Raw genomic sequence first — 22,207 nt, forward strand, 5'->3', positions numbered from 1 at the left:
CCTTGCCTTATAAATAGAGGAAAATCCTCATTTATTGGGCATTTAGAAATTTCCAAACACACAAACCGAGAAATTGAATTGCAGAATTCTCTCTAAATCAGAGAGAAAAACCTTTTACATTTCGCATTATACTCTTCGTACGCGTTCTAATTGATCGTCGGAGGCGGAACTCCACCCAACTGGAGTTTCGTGGTTTTGCAGGTACAGACAGCCGGATGCGCATTCTCGGTGTTGTAACTCTCGCGTAGGACACATAAAAAAACCCCGAAACATTTGGCACCGTCTGTGGGGAGAGTACTACTGAGATGGCATCTGATTTTGTACCGCCTGCTGGGGGCAAGCGACCTATGGCTGAGACTGAGGTCCACATGGACCAAGACAGCGGTGACGATTATCTAATCGACACTTACGTGGCCCTAGACGGGTCCTTCAGGACAAGACACACCTGTTCCAAAGAAACAAGGGAACGTGGCCAAGACAATGCTAGTCCTAGCAGCCCAGCCGGCCAGCGGGTGCACCCTAGGCGGCGGAGGGTTCAGCCCCCGTCACCAGAGACGAACTCATGAAATTCATGACGAGTTTCAAGGGGGAAATAAAGGACATAATCAAAAAGTCAACTGGCTTCAACAGGGGTCAGCCGGCCAAGAAGCCTTCTCACTCCAGGGAGAAGTAAATCAAAGATCAGGTGCCTACCCCGCACCCTAAACCAAAAGGGGCGGATGGGCCCCTAATCGACCTTTCCAAGCTTCGTTTCCCTGAATCAGGGCAAAGGAAGGCCATCCGGCAAGTACAGCCGCATGGGTCAAAGAAGACTTACTCTGACGCCCGGATTTTCATCCAGGAGAAGAGAAGTCAGCAAATGTCTGAGTCGGCCTCGACGTCGACCTACCCAGACAGTTTCTGAAATGCTTCAATGAAGTATTTGGAGACCAACCGAAAGAGTCAGTCACGCGGCATGTTCGCACGCACTGGCCCTCAGATTATCCAGCCGGCTCCTTATGTGCCCCAACAGCCATACATGCCATATAGATCTCCATACATGCAGCTGGCCCTCTTTGGGGGTCAGGCGACACAGCAGGTCCAGCCCATGGACTGGCAGCTCCGGCTGCTCAACCTAGGGGAACAACTGTCGGCGTTCTCAAGGGAAATAACCGAGGCGGCACAGCCGGCCAAGGTTAAGAACGTGTTGGTTGGTACCTACGACGGTACCACTAATCCAGAAGACCACCTCATAGCTTACACCAACCTCATGTACTTACGGGGGTTAGATGATGCCGCCTGGTGTCGATGCTTCCCGGCTACATTGAAGGGAATTGCCCAACGATGGTTTGGCAATCTTCCAGCCGGGTGCATCAACAACTTCAATACGTTGGCATACCTCTTCACGTCCAACTTCTCCATGAACATCCCTGCCAAAAAGACAAGCCTCGACTTGGGGGCTATACAGCAGAGAGACAAGGAGGGACTAAGGTCCTATGTCAGGCGGTTCAATCTGATGAGAATTCAGATCCAAGGGTTGTCTGACGAAGTTGCCTATACAGACTTCTTCAAGGGTCTGAAAGACGGGTCGACTTTCAAGTTTGACCTGGTCAAGAAGAGGGTAGCCACCATCCAAGAGGCGCTGATGGAAGCTGAAGCTTACATATAGGCGACGGAGCTCTGTGCCATCAAGCACCCGTCGGACCCTAAAAATTCCGACAAAAGAGACAACCGGCCTGCCCAGCCGGAAAAGTAAGAAGAGGGCAAAAATAGGAAAGAAGTCTAGGCGGCGGACAGTTCGGGTCAGCCGTCCCAGAAGAAAAAGAGAGAGTTGAAGTCGTACTTCCCAAAGTACGAGTTCAACAAGGACTGCTCCTTCATCCTCATGGAGATCAAAGACCGGTTGACCATTGAAAAATCGGCTGCAATGAAGAGTCCCGTCAATAGTCGGGACAAGAGCAAGTACTGCCAATTCCATGAGAACATTGGCCATTACATCGATGGTTGTTATAGCCTCAGGCGACTATTGGACCGTCTGGCTGATAAGGGGGCTCTAAAGTCCTATATGGTGAAGTCTAAGGGCAACACCCAACCAAACAAAGGACAACCGTCCAAAAATCCGGTTGTAAGCTTAGATACTGATGACGAGCAAATCTTCACCATAGCAGGCGGCTTTGCGGGTGGGGGTCCTACCATCCGGGGTGCCAAGGACAACATCCAGAAGCTATTCAATTCAGTGAATGAGGGCCAGGCGTCGAAAGGCACCTTCCCTGAGGTTCTCATCTCTGAAAAAGACCGAGGCAAGGTCAGGCGGCCTCATGACGACCCCATAATCATCGAGTGCAAAGTTGCCAACCAACGGGTGGGCCGGATCTTAATTGATACCGGGAGCTCGTCTGACCTAATAAGCTATTAGTGCTTGGCAAAGCTCAAGTACAAGCCTAGCAGCATGCACAAGGCTTCTCACCCCTTAGTCGGTTTTTGGGGGAGGAGTGGTGCATCCGGTGGGGAGGATTGACCTACCCATCCGGCTAGGAGAGAAGGGGGAAGGACGGCAAATGGTCGTCAAGTTTTTGGTGGTCGAGGAGCGGATTGCCTACAATCTTATTCTTGGCCGTCCTACCCTCAACGAGTCCAAGGCTGTCATCATCCCCTCCCTCATGCTGATCAAGTTTGAGAGGGATGATGGAACGGTGGGTTCCCTAAGCGGAGATCAGAAGACGGCAAAAGAGTGTTACCTCTCAAACGTCAAACCAACTGTGTCCTCAGCCGACCATGATGAGGAACTCATCGACCTTGATGAATTCAAGGATGCCGCGCCTACTCCCCAAGCAGCCGGCAAAAAGAGAAAGGCGGACCACATTGTGGCCGAAAAAAAGACAAAAAAATAGCAATCACTTATCGGGGAACGAGCAGACGATCTCCGTCCCTTGTCGGGTAGTGATAACATTGACATACCGTTGGATGACAGCCGTCCGGAAAGAACCGTTAAAGTGGGGACGGCTGCGTATGCAAGGTTGGGCGCAGATTTACACCAACTCTTGAAAGAATTCAAAGAAATTTTTGCCTTTGAAGTGGAAGAGATGCCAGGCGTCAGCCCGGATCTTGTTGTCCACAAACTTGTCGTGGATCCCAAAAAGAAGTCGGGTAGGCAAAAGAAGAGGAACCACGGCGAGAAGATCTCATGCGACAGCCGCCGAGGTTAAGAAGCTGCTTGATGCCGGGTTCATTCGGCAATGCTACTACCCGAATTGGGTAGCCAACGTAGTTCTTCTCAAAAAGCCGAATGGCACCTGGCGGATGTGTGTAGACTACATAGATCTGAACAAGGCATGTCCGAAGGATAGCTATCCACTTCCAAAGATCGACAGCCTTGTCGACTCTACAGCCGGTCATGCCTTGATGAGCTTCATGGATGCCTATTCCGGTTTCCATCAGATACCCTTGTGGAAAAAAGATCAAGAGAAGACGACATTCGTCACTGATCAAGGGTTATTCTTTTATACGGTGATGCCGTTTGGGCTGAAGAATGCGCCTGCTACAATCCAATGGATGATTAATACGGTCTTCCTTAATCAAATTGGGAGGAATGTAGAGGCGTACATTGATGATATGATTGTCAAATCTAAGCTCCAGACGGATCACCTTGCTGATCTCCGAGAGACTTTCACCACCCTCAGGCGGCATAAAGTCATGTTAAATCCCAAAAAATGCGTCTTTGGTGTGGAGTCTGGGAAGTTTCTTGGATTTGATTGATAAAAGGAGGATAGAGGCTAATCCGGAAAAAGTACAGGCGGTAATTGATATGAAGTCACCCCACACTGTCAAGGAAGTCCAAAAGCTTACCGGTTGCCTGGCAGCATTGGGGAGATTCCTCAGCCGGTCAGGCGACAAGTGCCTCTACTTCTTCAAGCAATCAAGAAGAAGCCTAGATTTGAATGGGGGGAAAACGCTGAGGCGGCATTCCAGAAACTGAAGGAGCACCTTCACTCGTTACCACGGCTAGCCAACCCTCTAGCCAGTGAGGTACTCTACATGTACTTAGCCGTCTCAAATCATGCCCTCAGTGCCGTTCTCCTAGCTGAGAGGGACGACATACAGCTCCCGGTCTATTTCATTAGTCATGTGCTTCGAAATGCTGAACTCCGGTATCCCTTGGTTGAGAAATTTAGCCTCGCTCTATTCATGGCAGTCAAGAAGTTGAAACCCTACTTCTTGGCACATCCGGTGGTGGTCTACACAAACCAACCTCTCAAGCGACCCATGACAACATTGGAGTCATCCGGCAGAATGCTCAAGTGGGCTATTGAAATGCAAAGTCTGGAAATCATCTTCGAACCAAGAAAGGCAGTGAAGGGTCAGGCGTTCGCCGACTTCATTATAGAAATGACAAGGCCAACTCAGCCGGACAATATTGATCAGGTTTGGAACGTGTATGTAGACAGGAGCTCTACAATGAACGGCTGTGGTGCAGGCGTAATTTGCAAGTCTCCGGAAGGGGACCAATATGAATATGCATTACGGTTCAAGTTCCAAGCCTCGAATAATGAGGCGGAGTACGAGGCCCTGCTAGTCGATATCCGCATGTGTAAGGCGGAAGGGGCAAGGAAAGTTGACGCCTGCTCAGAATCTCAGCTGATCGTTAGCCAATACCATGGTGACTACGAAGCCACCCATCCGGCTATGATCAAGTATCTGCAGGCGGTCAAAGATGAGGTCAGGACTCTTGATGAATTCCATCTAAGTCAAGTGCCCCGGTCAGAGAATAATCAGGCGGATGCAGTGTCAAAACTGGCATCATCCGCCACTTGGGATACGCCTAGGTCAGTTTTCTGGGAAGCCATGGAAAAAAGAAGCATTAAGCATGATCCCATTGGAATTCTGGACCAAAGCTCTACCTGGATGGATGTCATCCGGGACTATTTGACAAGCGGCACATTACCGGATGCACCTTCAGAAGCGGCTGCTTTAAAAAAACGAGCATCAAGTTTTGAAATCTACAAGGGGGAACTCTTCAAGAAGGGTTATCTCCAGCCGTTGCTGAAGTGTGTGACCCCTGAAAAAGGGAAAGAGGTTCTAGAGGATCTACACTCGGGATTTTGTGCATCACATATAGGCGGCAGGACTCTAGAAAAAAAGATCAGGCAGCAAGGCTACTTTTGGCCTACTCTTGAGGCAGACGCCATGGAAATGGTGAAGAGGTGTGACAAGTTCCAGAGATTTGGCCGACTCATACACCATCCGGATACTGATTTGACGGCTATCTACAGTCCGGTTCCATTTGTAAAATGGGGCATGGACATCCTAACTCCATATACATCTGCCACAGGCGGGCGGAGGTACATCTTAGTGGCTGTAGATTACTTCACCAAATGGGTAGAAGCGGAGGCTGTCAAGGGCATAAAGACAAAGGATGTCATCTCCTTCATTTGGAGAAACATCATCACCCGGTTTGGGGTACCTATGTCTATGGTCTTTGATAATGTCCCTCAATCAACCCTCAAGAGTTGGCTGGGAGATCTAGGGATCTCGCATTTTTTTGCATCAGTCGGCCACCCCCAAGCAAACGGTCAAGTTGAAGCCTTCAACAAGCTCATCTTAGACGGCATTAAGAAGAAAATTGAAAGGGCTGGCGGTCTATGGGCAGATGAGTTGCCTCATGTCCTATGGTCCATCAGAACAACTGAAAAAGGGGCAACCGGTGAGACCCCATTCCTCATGACATACGGCACTGAAGCCGTCCTTCCCATTGAACTTTATGAGCCAACACTTCGAGTCATGCTCTATGACGAAGAGGCCAATTAAGAGGCCATGCGCCTAGCACTGGATTCACTCCCAGAGCGCAGGGGCAATGCCGCCTTGCGTCATGAGTTATACCGTCTGAGAATGACGAGAGCCTACAACAAAAGGGTACACAAACGGCCCCTCAGAGTGGGGGACTTTGTGTTACGAAAAATGGAGGCAACCGGCAGGGCGAATGAGCAGGGAAAGCTTACCCCTAATTGGGAGGGCCCCTACCGAATTTTTGAAGAAGTTAGAGGCGAGACCTACCGCCTGGAAACTCCAAACGGTAGGCAGCTAGCCAGAACCTGGAATGTAGATAACTTGAAAAAGTACTACTTCTAAGGACTTGTAATTTTTTGTAAATATAATATATTAATGAAGATGATTTATTTCCATTGTAATTTTCAAGTCCCACCTGCATAATGTGCAACCGGGCACCCATCCGCTATCTATTGTAATTTTCAACTCCCACCTGCGCAATGTGCAACCGGGCACCCATCCGCTATCTATTGTATTTTGTAAGTCCCATCTGTGCAATGCACAAACGGGCAACCGTCTGCTCTACATTGAGTAGCTGAAAGCTAAGTATCGAACTTAGCTGTTCAAAAGGCCAATGGCCAACATATTTTAAACCGTCTGTTCCAAAATGAACAGGCATCCGGCGACGCCTATTTGGGTGAATTCGTCGAAGAGAACATCTCTCTTCCGAGTGGTACATTGTTCTACAGATCATAACTCAACCGGCTTTAGTCGTATCCTAGGTTAAAGATAACTGATGATCGTTGATTGATCTACCAAAATCAAGATACAACCGGCCGTTGCTCCAAAGTAACACAGACGGTTTTCTAAAATCTTGATCGTGTGTAGCCGGCTTTTACCCAAAAGCCCTACAGACGGTATGTTGCAATCATGAACAAATGTAGCCGGTTTTTGCTCAAATGCACTACAGCCGGCTACCAATGCAATCTTGACTAAGTTTCACGTCTGGCCAATGGCCGCCTGTGTACCAATGTCTGGCAATCAAGGATACTCAAAGAGTAATCTGCAGCCGTCATAGCGATTAGTGTAGGTTGGCCCTAGCCGGCAACGTCTGCTAAATCCAACTTAGGTTAATTTATTTTAAAGCGGTCATGGACAGCCTATCCATTTACCCGGATGTTTGTATGGACGGCTACCTGCTTGGAGTTGGCAGTTTCAAGCAACCAACCGCCTAGGGGCAGACGGAGCCTATGCATCCGGTATACGACATACAATAAAAATTGCAAAATTTAAAGCAAAAGGTGCAAAGCAAAATTGCAAAAATTAGAGCAACGATATCAAAGCAAACCGGCACAGCCGGTAAATATATTAACAATGGAGGAAATGTTGCCAAAAGCAGATTGTTAACCGGATCCTTTTCCGGGGAGGAAATACATTGAAATACACGGCTCGCAGGCCGGATTAGGGAGAAAAAACAAGAAGTTAAACTACTGTTGTTGCGGTTGTTGTTGCTACTTGCGGTTGCTGTTGAGGCGGCTGGCCTTGGCCGGCTGGAGGAGCCCCTTAGTCTGGCTGGATTTGGGCTTCATTACCCTCATCCGGCGCTTTATCCTCCGCCTACTCCTCCTCCGCGCCGGCCCACTCCTCAAAAGGCGCCGGCTTATCAGTCCCGAGAACCTGGGCGTCGTACACTTTAGTAGCGTACCTATACCGCAGGTCGAAGAAGGCGTAATCAGTGTCCGGATGGACCAAAGACCATGCCATCTTCATGCACTCTTCGCAATCGCGCTCATTCTCGGCAACTAGCCGGTCCTGCTCAGCCGCCAGCTTCCCTTTGAAATCAGCATGAGCTTGAGCCAACTCTCTCTTCAGCCGGGTGACATCTTCTCGCAACGTGGCATTCTCCTTATCAGCATTCGCCAATTTCTTGACGTCTGCTTGGAGCTCTTTCATTTTTTTTTCTCAAAGTCAGCTGTTTTCTTGTTAGCAGCGTCAGCAGCAGTCGTAGTCTCTCTGAGAAGCTCCTCCTATTTCATCTCCCGGCTTTTAGTTTGTATTTCAAGCATTAGGGAGTTATATTGATGAACGTCAATAAGATCGGCTGCCCTTCGTTGGGCATCCCTTACCTCCTCCTGTTTCTTGCGTAGAGAGGCCTTCAACCCGTCTACCCTCAACACCACCTGCAATACAGCTGGTAAAAAGTTAATAAGTAAACGCCAACCGGCAGATATTAAATTGATATGAAAGCACCCCAAACGGGACACACCTCAGCAAGTAGTGAGTTGATTCGGTCAATGTTGACCTGGCCTATACCCGGTACCGCCTTCTTTTCGGACCGGGTAAGGGTCCTTATCATTCTCTTGGCATAGTTCTAAAAGTCCGGCCAACGAGAAGTAGAATCTGCATCAACAGATTTACCGGTTAAGTATTGTGCATATGCACCGCCTATATTCTGCCGGCTGGCTGAAGAATCCCCTGACTGGGTAACTCTAACAAGTCCAAGCGGCCAGGGGGGGTCAAAGGCAAGAGTCGTACCTTGAGTTTCTGGCTGAGGGGTTGAACCACCCCCAGCCGCACCAGATCCGGATGCAACAGCAAGCACCCGGCTAAAAGGAGCAGCTTGCTCCCCGGCTCCAGCACCAGTCGGCCCTGAGCTTGGGACCAGGCCTCGAAGGCTTTTCCCGCTTGAGATCAGCCTCTCAGGGGCCGGTGGCCTCCCATTAGAGGCGGGAGCAGGAGGAGCCGCTGTCCACTGGCTCTTGGAGGCAGGTTGAGAGGTCTCTTCATCTGGCCTCTTTAGCATTTGGCGAAGGGAGCGAGGAACAGTCCTGCCCCCCCCCCCCCCCCCCCCCCCCCCCCCCCCCCCCCCCCCGACTGCAAAGGAAAACAAGTCATCCGCTTAGTATTAATCAAAGAACTACAAGACATCTGACTTACATGAATATGAGCTACAACTCATACATCCGGATTATGCCAATATAAGCTACAACTCATACATTCGGCAATTGTACAAATTGATTACTCATCATGCAACCGGTCATCATTGAAATGAAATGCTTATTATACAAGCGTTTAGAAGAGCATCCGGAACTTACCCCTTCATTTCTGGCCGCAACTTGGGCCCGTTTCTTCTCGAGCTAGTCCTTATGGATCTCAGCCGCTGACTTAGTCGGCGTCATCTCCGGGGGTACCATCTCGCGTCCTTTCTCTGCAACAAGAAGAGAAACAATCAAAATCATTCAAGTATAATGCAGGCGGCTTAATGTGCCGGTTGTTTACTTTCAACGTACGTTTGCTGAACATGGTGCTCAGACCACATGCGGAAAGGAACGCCTCGTCTCTGAGCCAGTACGGATGAGGGACCCAATGTTTGGGGACAATTATCTGTGTCCCATCATCCAGTGGCATGGTTGTCTTCTTAAACAGACCCGACTCCATGATCTGATCCCATGCCGCTTCCGGTATCTTGGGAAGGGCATATTTTTTTCCTAATAGAGCCGATTGCTTGTTATAATAACGCAACCGGCGGTTAAGTTGAAGAGTGGGAGAATAAACCATGCAGAACTTGCTCTTCCAACTTGACCACTTAGACGGCTTGTCCAGCGTCATTATAAACTCCGGATGCGTGGTCAAGATGTACCACACATTCCAGCCGCCTAGGGCACGGCTTAATTACACTAGTAGAAAATAGGTAATGGGAAGCCACTAATTGGAAGCGGTTATTGAAATCCGCTTCCAATTCCATACAAAAACCCGGCAAAAAAAAAACAAAAAGCAAAAGAGAATTGGAAGCGGTTTGGGTTGAACCGCTTCTAAAAAGTAATTGGAAGCGGTTCAAACCGCTTCCCTAAAAAAACTGGCTTCTTTCATATAAATACACGCCCATCATATTTTCTCTCTCCTCCTCTCCATTTTCCCTCACGCCCCTCATACTTTCTCTCTCCTCCTTTCCATTTTCTCACTTTCATCTGAGCTCCTTCACGCATCTCTCGCTCCTTCCTCCTCTCCATTCTCTTTCTCTCTCCTCCTCTTCATCTTCTTCACGCCATTTTCATCACCTTTTCACCGAGCAGACCCACGACCCCACCACCGAGCAACAACAACACAACACCAACAACGCCGACGAGGCGAAGAACCAACAACACCGACGAGGCGTTTTTCAAATCGAATTATAATTAAAGTAAGAATTTAGATCTAGTTTATTTATTTATTTATTTATTTTATTTTTTTTCCAATTTCATCTTTTATATGAATTTCTAAACTATTAGGTTATGTTAGATTGCTGTAAATTGGCTAGATTTATGGTTTATTTGCATTTTTTAAGTTGAAATTTTGTTAGGGTTTGTAAATTTATTGATGTGTTAATGAATTTTTTTAATTTATTTGCATAATTAGTAAACTTTTTGATTTAATTTTTTTTAAAGGTTGTTCGTTGCGGTGGTGGTGGCAGAATTGCAGTGGTTGCGGTGGCGGTGGTAGGATGACGGTGGTTTTGGTGGTATTCACTAGGTTTTTTCTTATGTTGTCCGTTGAGGTAGTGGTGGTCGAATGGTGGTGGTTGCGGTGGCAGAAAAGCTGTGGTTTCGGTGGTGTGTAGTAGCCTTAATTTTTTTTTTAATTAAAATGTAATTTTACAAGTAATTATTAATGAAATTTTATATTTTGTTACATATGTTTCATTTTTTATCAATTTCTGATTTTTTGTGATATATATATATATTTTTTTTTATAATTTAAAGGCATAATTGGAAGCGGTTCAGGCATTGAACCGCTTCCAATTCCCTTCAAATGGGAAGCGGTTCAAACCGCTTCCAATTTCAATTGGCAATGGGAAGCCCCCTAATTGGAAGCGGTTCAAAAACCGCTTCCCATTATGGTTTTGAACCGCTTCCAATTTAGTTTATTCTATTAGTGTAAGTAGTGCATGTGCGTGAACGCCTCCTAGCTTAGCGTCACGTCCTGCATCTCACAGGCGGCAATGTAGCCCAAGATATTCACCCAAGAGTTGGGTGTTAACTGCCAGACTCCAAGGTCATACCCCCTTAGTATGGCCTTGATTGTTCTATGGAGGGGGAATCAGAACCCGGCTTTGAAGGCCGCCTCATAGCAGCCCAAGTAATTTTCGGCATGGTTGATGTCGTCTTCCCAAACGACAGTTGCATCGCCAGGCGGCACCAAAACTTCCCAACCTTCCCCAACCGGTTTTTTTCTCCAAAAATGTCGGCAGCGTGGCATTCAAGGTCACTATGTCCCGGGCACTCATAGAAGCCTCGGTTGGGTTGTTTATTGTAGGCCAGTTGTAGGCCTCTTTGTCCTCTTCAGGGGCATCCGGCTCCCCGGATGATTCAGAACGAGAGGAGCCGGATTTTTGAACGGTCTCTTCACCGCTTGAGCAGGACTCTTCTAGAATTTAATCTCCGGGTGTACTAGGAACGCCCGGCTGATCAAAGGGGACATCCTCAGCCGGAGTTTTGGCTGAGCCTTCGGACTGGTAGTCGGGATCAACGGTCGTCCGTCTTGTCAGAGCCATTCTGTCCTGCACATGAACAGAGACAGTTGGATTAACAGTAAGGGTGGTCGATCCAAACACCCCCAGACGGCATCCCCAGTCCTAGACTCAGCCGTATCCGGTGACCGGTTGGCAACTGTCCTAGGCCGTGCCGTGTGTGTGTTGGGTGAGTCCATTTATCACTAACAACCTATACTACCGGAAATGAGAGCAAGAGTTGAAAGGGACAGAGGCGGTACCTTTAGAAGTTGGAGAAATCTGGAAAGTGAACTCTGTGAAGCAACCAGCCGATTTTCCAAGTTGTTGCTTGGAGATAGCCCAGGCGGAATCCGGATGTGTCCTCTTCAAACAAAGTTCCAATGTTGTAAAGGGCTCTCAACCGTTTCTAAAAAACGTTGCCCAAAGATACCCCAAACGGTTAAAACCGGGTGGGGGTGTTTTGAGAGCTAAGGGAAAAAACCGGCTAGGCAGACGATTTTCAAGAATGTGGATCGAAGATACCCCAAGTGGTGGATGCCGGATGGGGGGGCTTTAAGAGCTAAAGCTAAAAACCAGATGTGCAGGCGGTTTCTGAAGAAATGGTTCCAAGGTATCTCAAACGTGCAGACCGAATGGGGGTGTTGTGAATGCAAATGAAGAAAAACGGCTGACTCAGACGTTTTTGGAGCAAATTGATCAAAGGCAACCCAGACATTAGTCTGGATGGGTATAAAAAAGAAGAAAGGTTGTGAATAAGGCAGCCGGGGTCAGAGCTCTTTTCTCTCAGAAGAGTTGGAAGTTTGCAATAAATGTTGCAAATGATTGGGAAAGGCCCTTTTATAGAGGAATTAGGGGAGACGAACCGTCATGCTCCTTAGTTTCAAATTCAAAATTTGAATTCATAAAAAAAAATAATAAAAAATAATAATAATAAAAATGGAGGGAAGGAGACCAACCGTCACCTTCCCAGAATACGACATCTGTCACAAGAGGGCTACGTGGCATGCCATGTCACAGATGCCACGTGGCAAGCCACGTGTCATTTGTGAGGGGCAAATGTTTAGGGTAAAAATTACCCTAGCCACGTGTTCCAATCATAAGCTGACACGTGTCAGCCTCAGAAGGGCCCAATGGGATCCAATCCCTGGCTGACACGTGGCACCAAACCCTTAAAGAGGGGAACTGATCCCCTTGCCCTATAAATAGAGGAAAATCCTCATTTATTGGGCATTCAGAAATTTCCAAACACACAAACCGAGCAATTGAATTGCAGAATTCTCTCTGAATCAGAGAAAAAAAACCTTTTACATTCCGCATTATACTCTTCGTACGCGTTCTAATTTGATCGTCGGAGGCGGAACTCCACCCAACCGGAGTTTCGTGGTTTTTTAGGTGCAGACAGCCGGACGCGCATTCTCGGTGTTGTAACTCTCCCGTAGGACACATAAAAAACCCCGAAATAGAAATCCTTTTTCTTCTTGTCAAAAAAAAAGGTAAAAGAAAAAGCACAATGCTATATACGTAGTAGTAAAAAAAAACTAAATTTCCAGTAGCTGAGTACTTCTTATTAATTGGTAATCTGGTGAACACTCATGAATAACAATTTATTTATTTATTTATTTTTAAACGGGTATGAATAACAATATTTGGTTATTCAACCTTTACATAATTAAAGAGACGACAATTGGCATTTGGCACGAAATGTATATTTAATTGGAATGAACATTTTATATCATATCGCGGAGTACAAATTATGCACACGTCATTGTTAAAATTGAAAGTAAAAAAAAAACCACAGACTTTTTCAAGTTATTCTAAAAAGTCAATTAAAAATAATAGGTTAATGTTTTGAAACTACCATGTCCCCATCATTCCATCAATATACTTTTATACGGTACTTCATAAGCTTAATTATCAATAATAATAATAATAATAATAATAATAATAAATTGTATTTCAGATTTCCACTAATTTTTTATAGGTTGTATAGCTTTGTCAATTTTTGAGAGATAATAATAATAATAATAATAATAATAATAACAATAATAATTATAATAATAATAAATTGTATTATGGCTTTCCACTAATTTTTTATAGGTTATACGACGTTGTTCGTGACACCCTTGTTGATATTTGTTTTCGTTCTGGGATTTCTGCAAGAAGAAGGTTAATGTTGGGTTGAGCAGAGGGAACAATGAGACTCTTCAACTTGCAGATGTGTTGTTTTATTCCTGGGACAGATGCCTTGATGTATGTGTTTGACTGACGGGGTCTTCTCCTTTAACACAGTCTGGTTTGTCTGACTTTGTTCCGGGTCATGTTGTGTCGACTGCAGCTCAGCGAAAGCGGGACAAGTATGGAGCGCGTTGCAAGGCAATCGGCTATTGTTTTCTTCCTTTCTCCTTTTCTTCGTTGGGGGAATTAGATAAGGATGTTGTTGCGTTGTTGAAGCAGGTTCAGGTGTTTGCTAGGACTCGGGATATTGGTGCTCATGCAGCTGCTCACATCTTCAGCAGGATCAAGTTCGCTAGAGGGGTGGAGGCCCAGATTGTATCTCGGCTCCCCACTAATTTCTTGTAAATTGATTAACTTTATAAGTTTTCGATGATGATAGTAATAATAACAACAACATATTTAATTAGTTTAATAGAGCTGGCAATGCACCGGCCATCATTAGCACGTTATGACATTTAGTCATTTAATGAATAGAATAGTAAGTTCCCTAATCCAAGGCTTAAAATTTAAGGCTATAAATAAGAATGGAGTGCAGAAGCATTCTTCATCAATCCAACAATCAAATCAAATTAAAGTTGATAAATTAGCTTGAATTACAAAAGTAAGGTACTTTAGCTTCTCATAATAATAATAATAATAATAATAATTATTATTATTATTATTATTATTATTATTATTATTATTATTATTATTATTATTATTATTATTATTATTATTAACTTTGTGGTGGTTTGCCTGAATTTTGCAGGCTAAAATCTAATAATAAGAAAAATGGGATCATCAACAAAGATGAATGAAACACACTTAAAGGCTATAGCTGAGATGGAAAAAGAGGTAGAGGCAGGATACCATTGAATTCCAGGAGCCGAAAGATTGGTCTGGCAACTAATAGTGGTGGTCTGGCAACTACAAAATGTTCTATCATGAATTTTGGTGAGGATACCATTGAATTCCAGGAGCCGAAAGATTGGTCTGGTAGTGTTTTGGGCGAGTACCCTCCTCAAATTAAGGCGAGCACATCTGCCAAGTTTACGCATCAAGGTGATGATGGTTCAATGGGGGCTGTAGTTTATGTTGGACCTCGTAAAAAGGGTGGGTCGACTGAATGTGCATGGGTCTTTGCATGGTACACACCGGGCAATGGAAACGCAAACAAGGTAAATGTCTTAGCTATCTATTGTATGGCCTGGTTTGCTTTTATCAATATATATGTAGTATTACATACGTAAACATTGAATTGGTATCATTTTTTCTGTTTTCAGACTTACGTGGAAGTTGGGCCCGCTGAAGATTATCCTAAAGATAACATAGATAGATGGGACACTATCAAAGAAAACCTTCTGAAAGCTCCCGGCCATACAAGTCATGCCATTGATAACGTCAAAACTGGAGCTGAGGCGTCTTCCAGCATTAAGCCTGGATATACTTCTGTGGCCACTTCTGTATTCGATGTTGTTAAAATCAAGTAATCTCATCTTATCAACAACTAAGGGCCATTGATGGAGCTATTACACCTTTTCTGTATTATTTTTAATTAAAACTATATGTATGCACCATACCCTTAGTCGTTACTGCCTTAATTTGCTTTTTGTTCTTGTGTGTTGTTATCAATCTAAGTGTGCTGCTTGCAACTTTGTAATCTTTTTTACTTTTTTTTTTATTGAATCCGTCTTTTTGTTTTCCTTTATTGCCTTTTCTTATCTTGTCTCCTCGTTATTTTAGCGTACAATAAATTACACTACAACACCTTGATTGTTGATCTTGTTCTTATTTTTTATACATATTATTTTTGCAAAAATACCTGTTGATTCCATGAAAAACACTAGCCAAATTAAAATCTTCCCTAGTGCAAGTTCGCCGTACTCAAAATCAAAGATATGTCCTCTTTCGGTTGTGCTGTGGTTTGGAACTCACTGCCTTAGAACGAAACACGCCACCAGCGGTACACATCTCCCAGTGACGCACGTCTCCCAAGTTTTATACAACGACCTCCGTAATCCGTGTACCCAAACTCAAAGGTTGGAATTGCTCAAGAACTGTTCAGATCTCAGAGGATAGGTTTTTATTTAGGTTTTGATATTAATCATTTAATCCACAGTATAGAGGATATTTTTTTTTTTTTTTTTTTTAACTTGGATGGAAGGAGTTAGGAAGGATATGAATTATATAGATTTGCATGAGGATGAAGCATTGGATCGTAAGGGATCAATGGAGGAGGAAGATTTTTGAAGATGACTACACGAAATAGTCAAATTTGGTTTTTGTAGGCGACCCTACTTTTGAGATTAAGGCTTTGATTGGTTGATTAGATACTCAATATATTTTTACTTAGATACTCCATATAATGAATTTGATGAATGAAAAATAATTGTAATATAGGTAGGGGATTAACCTCCTTTAATTCACCATCTACTTTATTTATCTTTTTAATCTATTTAATGAGTTTATCTAGTACATTTTGTGTTATTTTCAAATTAAATTATCTCTAGGAGATTTTATTCTATTAGTTTGATACATATTTATCAAATTTTATGTGATATATATAATTTACAAATAATGTAAATAGTCTTTGGACTTACCGTACGTGACATGAATTCTAAACTAGTTTTCAGTATTATAGGAGGAGAAAGGAGGGTATATATAATTGTCATCTAACAATATGAAACTTATTTTAAAAAGAAAATGTCAACACTTAAAAAAAATTCCAATAAAAGGGAATATATGTCAATTAAAAAAAAGAGTTTATTAAAACTAAAAATCTTCAACTCCTCGAACAAACAGAAAAATACTCTTGGACGTACTTAACTTTGGGTGCATCTAGGTGCATATAAAAATTTTCTTGGTTATCATGTACTATGGCATAAAATAAAAACAAAGAAAAAAAATAACATGAACTGTATATAAATTTACAAGATCCAAATCATATATATCACTACACGTACATATTTATGATAAATTAACAATAATCTTGCAAATAGTAACTAGCTAGTTAAGAACATCTAGAGACCGTAAGCTTCATTCCATGAGCCATTGAGAGAATAGTCATCATTCTATATTTGACAGGATGCCCTTGTACCAGCTTGAATTTGTAAAATCTACACAGAATAGCTAACGCCATCTTCATCTGTAAATATGCTGAGTCCTTCCCTAGACATATTCTTGGTCCAGCCTGCGAGATTTAAACTTGTTCGATTAATTAACACAAATCATCCACTTATTTTTAATTGTGATTAAGAATACGTAAACATAAAAACTAAATTTAATACAATTGCCATCTTCATATTGCCTTAGTTCGTGATGAACATTGTGCACTCGAGTGAGCTAGCTTCTAGTTATGCCTAGTTATTGGGTAGGGCTACCCAATGACAAAAGGATCGGGCCTAATACTAAAGGGTTTTAACCCTTTAATTTTTTTTAGTGGACAGAGCTTTTATAAGGTCTTATTTTATATTATAGATCTTTTATAGGATTTCAATTGAATCCAATAATTTAAAAATTAAAATAAAAAGCCGAATATTCATCATAGTTAAAGGTCAGCCCCACCCACCACTTCTTATCTGTCATCAATTCTGCATCTCTCACCTCATCTCTTTCTTCTCTTTCTTTTCTGGGTTTCTTTCATCATCTTCAAATACTCTCTCCTAAAAATTAATACTAAAATAATCGAAAGTAATAATTATGGTTTCAACAAGAAATCAGAAGAAGCAATCTAACCCTTCTCCAGATCACCAAAAATGGGAAATTATCTTCAATGCCCTAAAACAAATGCTTCGAAAACAAGCTTCTCAAATGGATTCTCTCATCGAAGAACGCCGAATTTTACAAGAACGCATCCAACTTCAGTACCAGCGTTGGAGGTCTGATGTTCGCTTGTTAGAAGATATTATTGCTCAGGTTTCTATCACCCTTCAATTTCACCAAATTTTGATAATTAGGATTTTCTTAGGGCTTTAGAATTGACTGAATGCTTGTGATTTTGCAGAAGCAGAGACAATTGTCGTTGTCTGAATTGAAGAATTTGGTTGAAATTTCTAAGGCTGATTCGTTTCTGGGTTCTAAGAAAAGGGAGGCATTGGTTAATAAGCTCTGAGATTGAGGTTGAGAGGTGTAGCTGAAAATGAGGGGAAATCGAAGGTGTGATTTGATGATGGAAAAGAGAGGGAGACTGCATTATTAAGGTCAAAGAAGAGATCGAAAATGGGGATTTTTCTGGAAATTGTGAGTTTGAGTTTGAGTGTGTGAGAGGGAGGAGAGAGAGAGAAGGAGAAAAGGTGGGGGAGGGGTTTTGGAGAATAACCTAGGCCCATTAATGACCCATCTTATTTTGCACATAGCCCTGACCCGACCCTGACTCGTATAACATTTCCCTTGACCCGCAAATAACCCGCCCAATAACCAGGCCTACTGCTAGTATAGTACAATAGTACCCAAATAAAGCTACCGATTGGCGTGTAATATGATGGGTATATTCACATTTGTATCCCATCTTTTCTCTCATATTTCTATATTGTTATTACTCTTAACAAATAATTTACGTATTTATAAAGGCCATGTTACCAAATATCATATGGTATAGTTGGATGTCTATATCTTCCTAGCAAATTTAACCTATTTTAAAGCTAATACTAATTTAAAATTTGTTTGGAGGTTATTTGCTAAAATGGAATATACCTGAAAAGCAGTGAATTTAAAAGGAGAGGCATTTTGGAATAAACCATCTTTAAGCCACCTTTCAGGCTTGAAATCAGCAGCATCAGGACCCCAATTGTACTCCATTCTACCCATAGAATATGGTACGTAAGTCACCATACCCCCTGCTTTTACTTTGGTTCCATCTGGTAGTACATCATCCTCCAATATCCCCTTTGGATCCTACAAATTACACCATTTTAATAAATTTTAAACAGTTATGACCAGTGGCGAATCTAGCATTTTGAATAAGAAACAAAACCGAAGATAAGGAAATCTATATTATAATCACTTACTTGAGGAACTGCAGGGTAGAGCCTAAGAGTTTCAGTGACAACAGAATGTAAGTAGTACAGCTTAGCCAAAGAATCATAGGTTAAAAGATCAGCAAATTGTGACACCCTTTTGTTAAAAGATACAGGGTCCTCTGTATCACACTCAATTAAGTCAACATTTTCTTCCTTTGCTCGTTCTTCTTCAATTGATTTTAGCTCTAAGTAAAGCTTTTCAGCAACACTTTCATGGGTCATTATCATGTATATTGCCCATGACAGTGTTGTTGCTGTGGTGTCTCGCCCTGCGATCACGAAATTTAGCACTATGTCTCTTAGGCTCTTCTCTGTTGCGTTGTACTCTGGATCCTCTCCCAACTCTATGAACCTTGATAGTATGTCATGTTTCATCTGAAGTGTTTAACCACACATAATTTTAAGTTTTTGGTAAGGAAAATTGGTCTAAACACGTAATTTAAAGTCGTGTTAATTATGAACTGCTAAGACAATGTGAGAAGACTAAAAACTAATCTATGATGCAAGAAATCACCTTGATGTTGTTGGAACTTCTTTTAGCTTCTTCAATTTCAGCTTTTCGTCTCCGGATTACAGAATATGTAAAATCATCAATGATTGTAATACTTTCACTCAGTAAAGCCTCTGATCCCACATTGAAAAATTTCTTTAGCTTCCAAAGAGGATCAATAAATCTTAGTGTGACAATGATGTTAGCTGTATCGAAAGCACGAGCAAACGCGTTCTCTGGCAGATCAGGTGCCAATGTTCCAATTTCTACACCGAAACCTACCTTACATATTGAGTCCAATGTCATCCTCATCAACAATTCCTAAAAGCATCAAAGGAAATTTAGTTTTAGTTTTATGAACATGCTCGTATTACTTTTAAGACCGAAAAAAATAACAGGTACATCAAATGTAATCATTATTATCTTCAAATATCCGAAAAATGTTTCTTAAAGGTATCCTCAAAACGCCCTTAAAAATTCCTCTAATATGATCAAAGTGTGTACCTTGAAATCGGACCTAGACATTAATTCTTATGTAACATAATGTAGTTAGTTTTGATCAATAATGTAGGGAGTTAATTACCTGCATGTCGACGGATCGATGCTCGAATGATGCCTGGCTCAAAATGTTAAGAAGCTTCAAGCTATACTCTCTGAAGACCACAGTACTAAAATCTCTTAAGTTCTTAGATGCAAATTCAAAGCTTGCAGTTTTTCTCTGTTTCCTCCAACTTTCACCGTCTGCATTAAAAATTCCGTTTCCTAGCAAAACTTCCATGTACGATTGGTAGACTTCACCCTTGATACAAAAATTAAAATTAGAATTAGTCATTTTGTTCAGAAAAAAAAAATATTAATAGTGAGATTGCACATTTTAATTTAAATCTATTCAATGTAACAGATCTTAGCCTGTACTTTTTTTTTTTTTTTTTTTTTTTGACGGGAGGTCTTAGCCTGTACTTGAATCAGAAGAATATATGTTAATGAAATCTAGCTTATCAGGTATTTTATTAAGACAGAAATATCTATGAAATCTAAAGTTTACTCAGTCAGTCATTAGCTAAAACAATGTTTATTGTTGTAATAAAACAAGTACGCTCTAAGAAGCTTGTACGCGTACTTTCTATACATAACATTATCTATGTTGATGTGGGGTGGCAAACAAGTTGTTCATATCGAATTCTATAGAATTCAAGTCATAATAGAAAAGAAATGTTGGTTATTTGTCCTGGTTCGGTATCGACTTTGGCAAATCGAATGTTTATAAGCTTATACGAAGTAACAACAAATTAATCAGTTTTAGTATTAGGGTGTCTCAATTTCTAATTAAGTACTCCATAATTAATAAGGATCCCTTTATTTAGCACTGTATGTTTAATTGGGCCATGGATATCATTACTATTGGGCTGGGTTTAAATATAACATGGCTGAGCTCATGTGTGTCAAGAATTTCGAGGGGTCTTTTGTTTTGAACAGTATTTTTATGGACTTTACCAATTTAGTGCTGGACTAATAATATAACATTACGTTGAGGCTTATAGGTGATTAGCTCTAATAATAAATGTTAAATTCAATGGGTAATTGGCAAATAAGCATTTAGATCTTTAAGTTATGATATTAAAGACATAAAATATAAGTCCCTTTCGAGTTAGTCCCTCACAAGAGTCCTAACAACTACATGCATGTAGTCATGTAGATAAATTGTCATGTTTTAAGAGGTGTAGAGAAAAGAATAAGAGATTTTTCATTCCCAAAGACCGTAATGGTGCATATAATAAGCATAAAATCCCACTAGACCGACTACGTACCTTCATAATCTTTGGAATTTATTCGAATTTTTACTAGATTGTCAAATACTATACAATACAACCTATATTGTTTATTTTCTAAAATAGTATATTTCTTCTATAGAGCTTCAAATTAGCAGATACATCCTTTTAAATATTACTATATAACTGACTCTCAATCAACCCAAATCAGATAGAGAGTTTTTTCTATGTTCAATGATTTACAAATTTATGTTATGCATATCTCTAATGGATGTGCATCAAAACCTATGGCAAAGTCATATTTCAATCAATATTATATCATAAAATATAATAATACCCAATTTTTTCTACATTAAACTTCTTATATTAAGCTAATACTTTTCAGGCAACTATAAGCCTATCAACAGAAGTTGATTAATTAATTAGCAGGATTTCGAAAGTCAATAAAGTGTAATATAAAGATGATTAAGCAAAAGTAGTACATAAATAAGTATGTACCTTAGGATAATTAGGAAAATTGGTCTTAAGAACATGCTCAACATTAGCAGGATCAGCAATATAAGTGTAAGTAGTAAAGGGCATTGGAACCACAACAGTTTTAGACTTAGAAAGATATTCAACGAGCCAATCATGCATATTATCATAATTCATCAATTGTTCAAGTGCTGCTCCAATCAATGGCCATGTCTTGGGTCCCACCTTGTTCCTTTGGCCCCACCTATGGACTATTATCCATGACAACCCCATGCAAAATGCTACCAATATCATGGATCCTATATTATAATAACCACTATTATCATAATAATTTGAAGATAATGATGATAAAATTGTGGGTATAGAATTATCTGATTTGATCATTTTCTTGATAATGAAGGTACACAATTATGAATGATTTTGGCTAGTTTTTGGTTGGGTTGTGTTGTGTTGATTAAGAGAAAAGAGGGTTTTGTAATAGGTAAAAATTTATTGTTGAGAAAAAAGTTGGTGAAATGAGGTTGAAATTTATTTAATGAATTAGCTATAAAATTATGTCCAACAATCTTTACATGTATGCCAAAAAGGAAGCACCAAAGAATGATTCATGTGATTTGTGTTAACCACCTAATCTAATTACTTCTAGGTTATTGTAGATGTAGGTAATTTTACATTATAATTTGATATCGTAATAAAAATAATTGATATCATGCAAACATTACTTTTACGAGGTGTTTGATAAGAGAGATAGGGATAAAATGGATAAGAGGTAGGGATATTAAGGATAAGAAATTGATATGAGGGATAGGGATAAAATATTTGTTACTCATTTTTAGAATAAATAGGGAATAAGATTGGAAAATTGAATAAACTTATTTTCCTCCCTTTGTTCTTAAATTTCATTAGAGCATCTCCAATGGTAAGCTAATTATTAAATTTGCTTGTCATGCCACATATGATTTCAAGCCAACATACTCTGTAGCTATTTTGTGCCCAATGGTTAGCTACTAGC

General features: G+C 41.5%; 3 protein-coding genes across 3 annotated transcripts; 2 read left to right on the top strand and 1 right to left on the bottom strand.

Annotated features, from left to right (window-relative positions):
• The first annotated feature begins 14,011 nt into the window (after window positions 1-14,011).
• LOC110712865 (jasmonate-induced protein homolog) lies at window positions 14,012-16,091 on the top strand. Its single transcript, XM_021891316.1, has 3 exons — window positions 14,012-14,066; window positions 14,214-14,622; window positions 14,728-16,091. Exons 2-3 carry the CDS (start codon window positions 14,389-14,391, stop codon window positions 14,932-14,934), a joined length of 441 nt encoding a protein of 146 aa, XP_021747008.1. The 5' UTR covers window positions 14,012-14,066; window positions 14,214-14,388; the 3' UTR covers window positions 14,935-16,091.
• A 102-nt stretch (window positions 16,092-16,193) lies between these two features.
• LOC110712857 (cytochrome P450 704B1-like) lies at window positions 16,194-21,579 on the bottom strand. Its single transcript, XM_021891307.1, has 6 exons — window positions 21,220-21,579; window positions 19,536-19,751; window positions 18,977-19,273; window positions 18,451-18,837; window positions 18,137-18,337; window positions 16,194-16,634 (listed from the first exon to the last, which is right to left on the bottom strand). The coding sequence occupies exons 1-6, from the start codon at window positions 21,577-21,579 to the stop codon at window positions 16,455-16,457; spliced, it is 1,641 nt and encodes a 546-aa protein (XP_021746999.1). The 3' UTR covers window positions 16,194-16,454.
• On the top strand, window positions 16,661-18,026 carry LOC110712872. Its single transcript, XM_021891326.1, has 2 exons — window positions 16,661-17,359; window positions 17,448-18,026. Exons 1-2 carry the CDS (start codon window positions 17,144-17,146, stop codon window positions 17,553-17,555), a joined length of 324 nt encoding a protein of 107 aa, XP_021747018.1. The 5' UTR covers window positions 16,661-17,143; the 3' UTR covers window positions 17,556-18,026.
• Window positions 21,580-22,207: the final 628 nt, after the last annotated feature.

The sequence above is a fragment of the Chenopodium quinoa genome, unplaced genomic scaffold, assembly GCF_001683475.1.
Source record: "Chenopodium quinoa cultivar QQ74 unplaced genomic scaffold, ASM168347v1, whole genome shotgun sequence".
Classification (NCBI taxonomy): domain Eukaryota; kingdom Viridiplantae; phylum Streptophyta; class Magnoliopsida; order Caryophyllales; family Amaranthaceae; genus Chenopodium; species Chenopodium quinoa.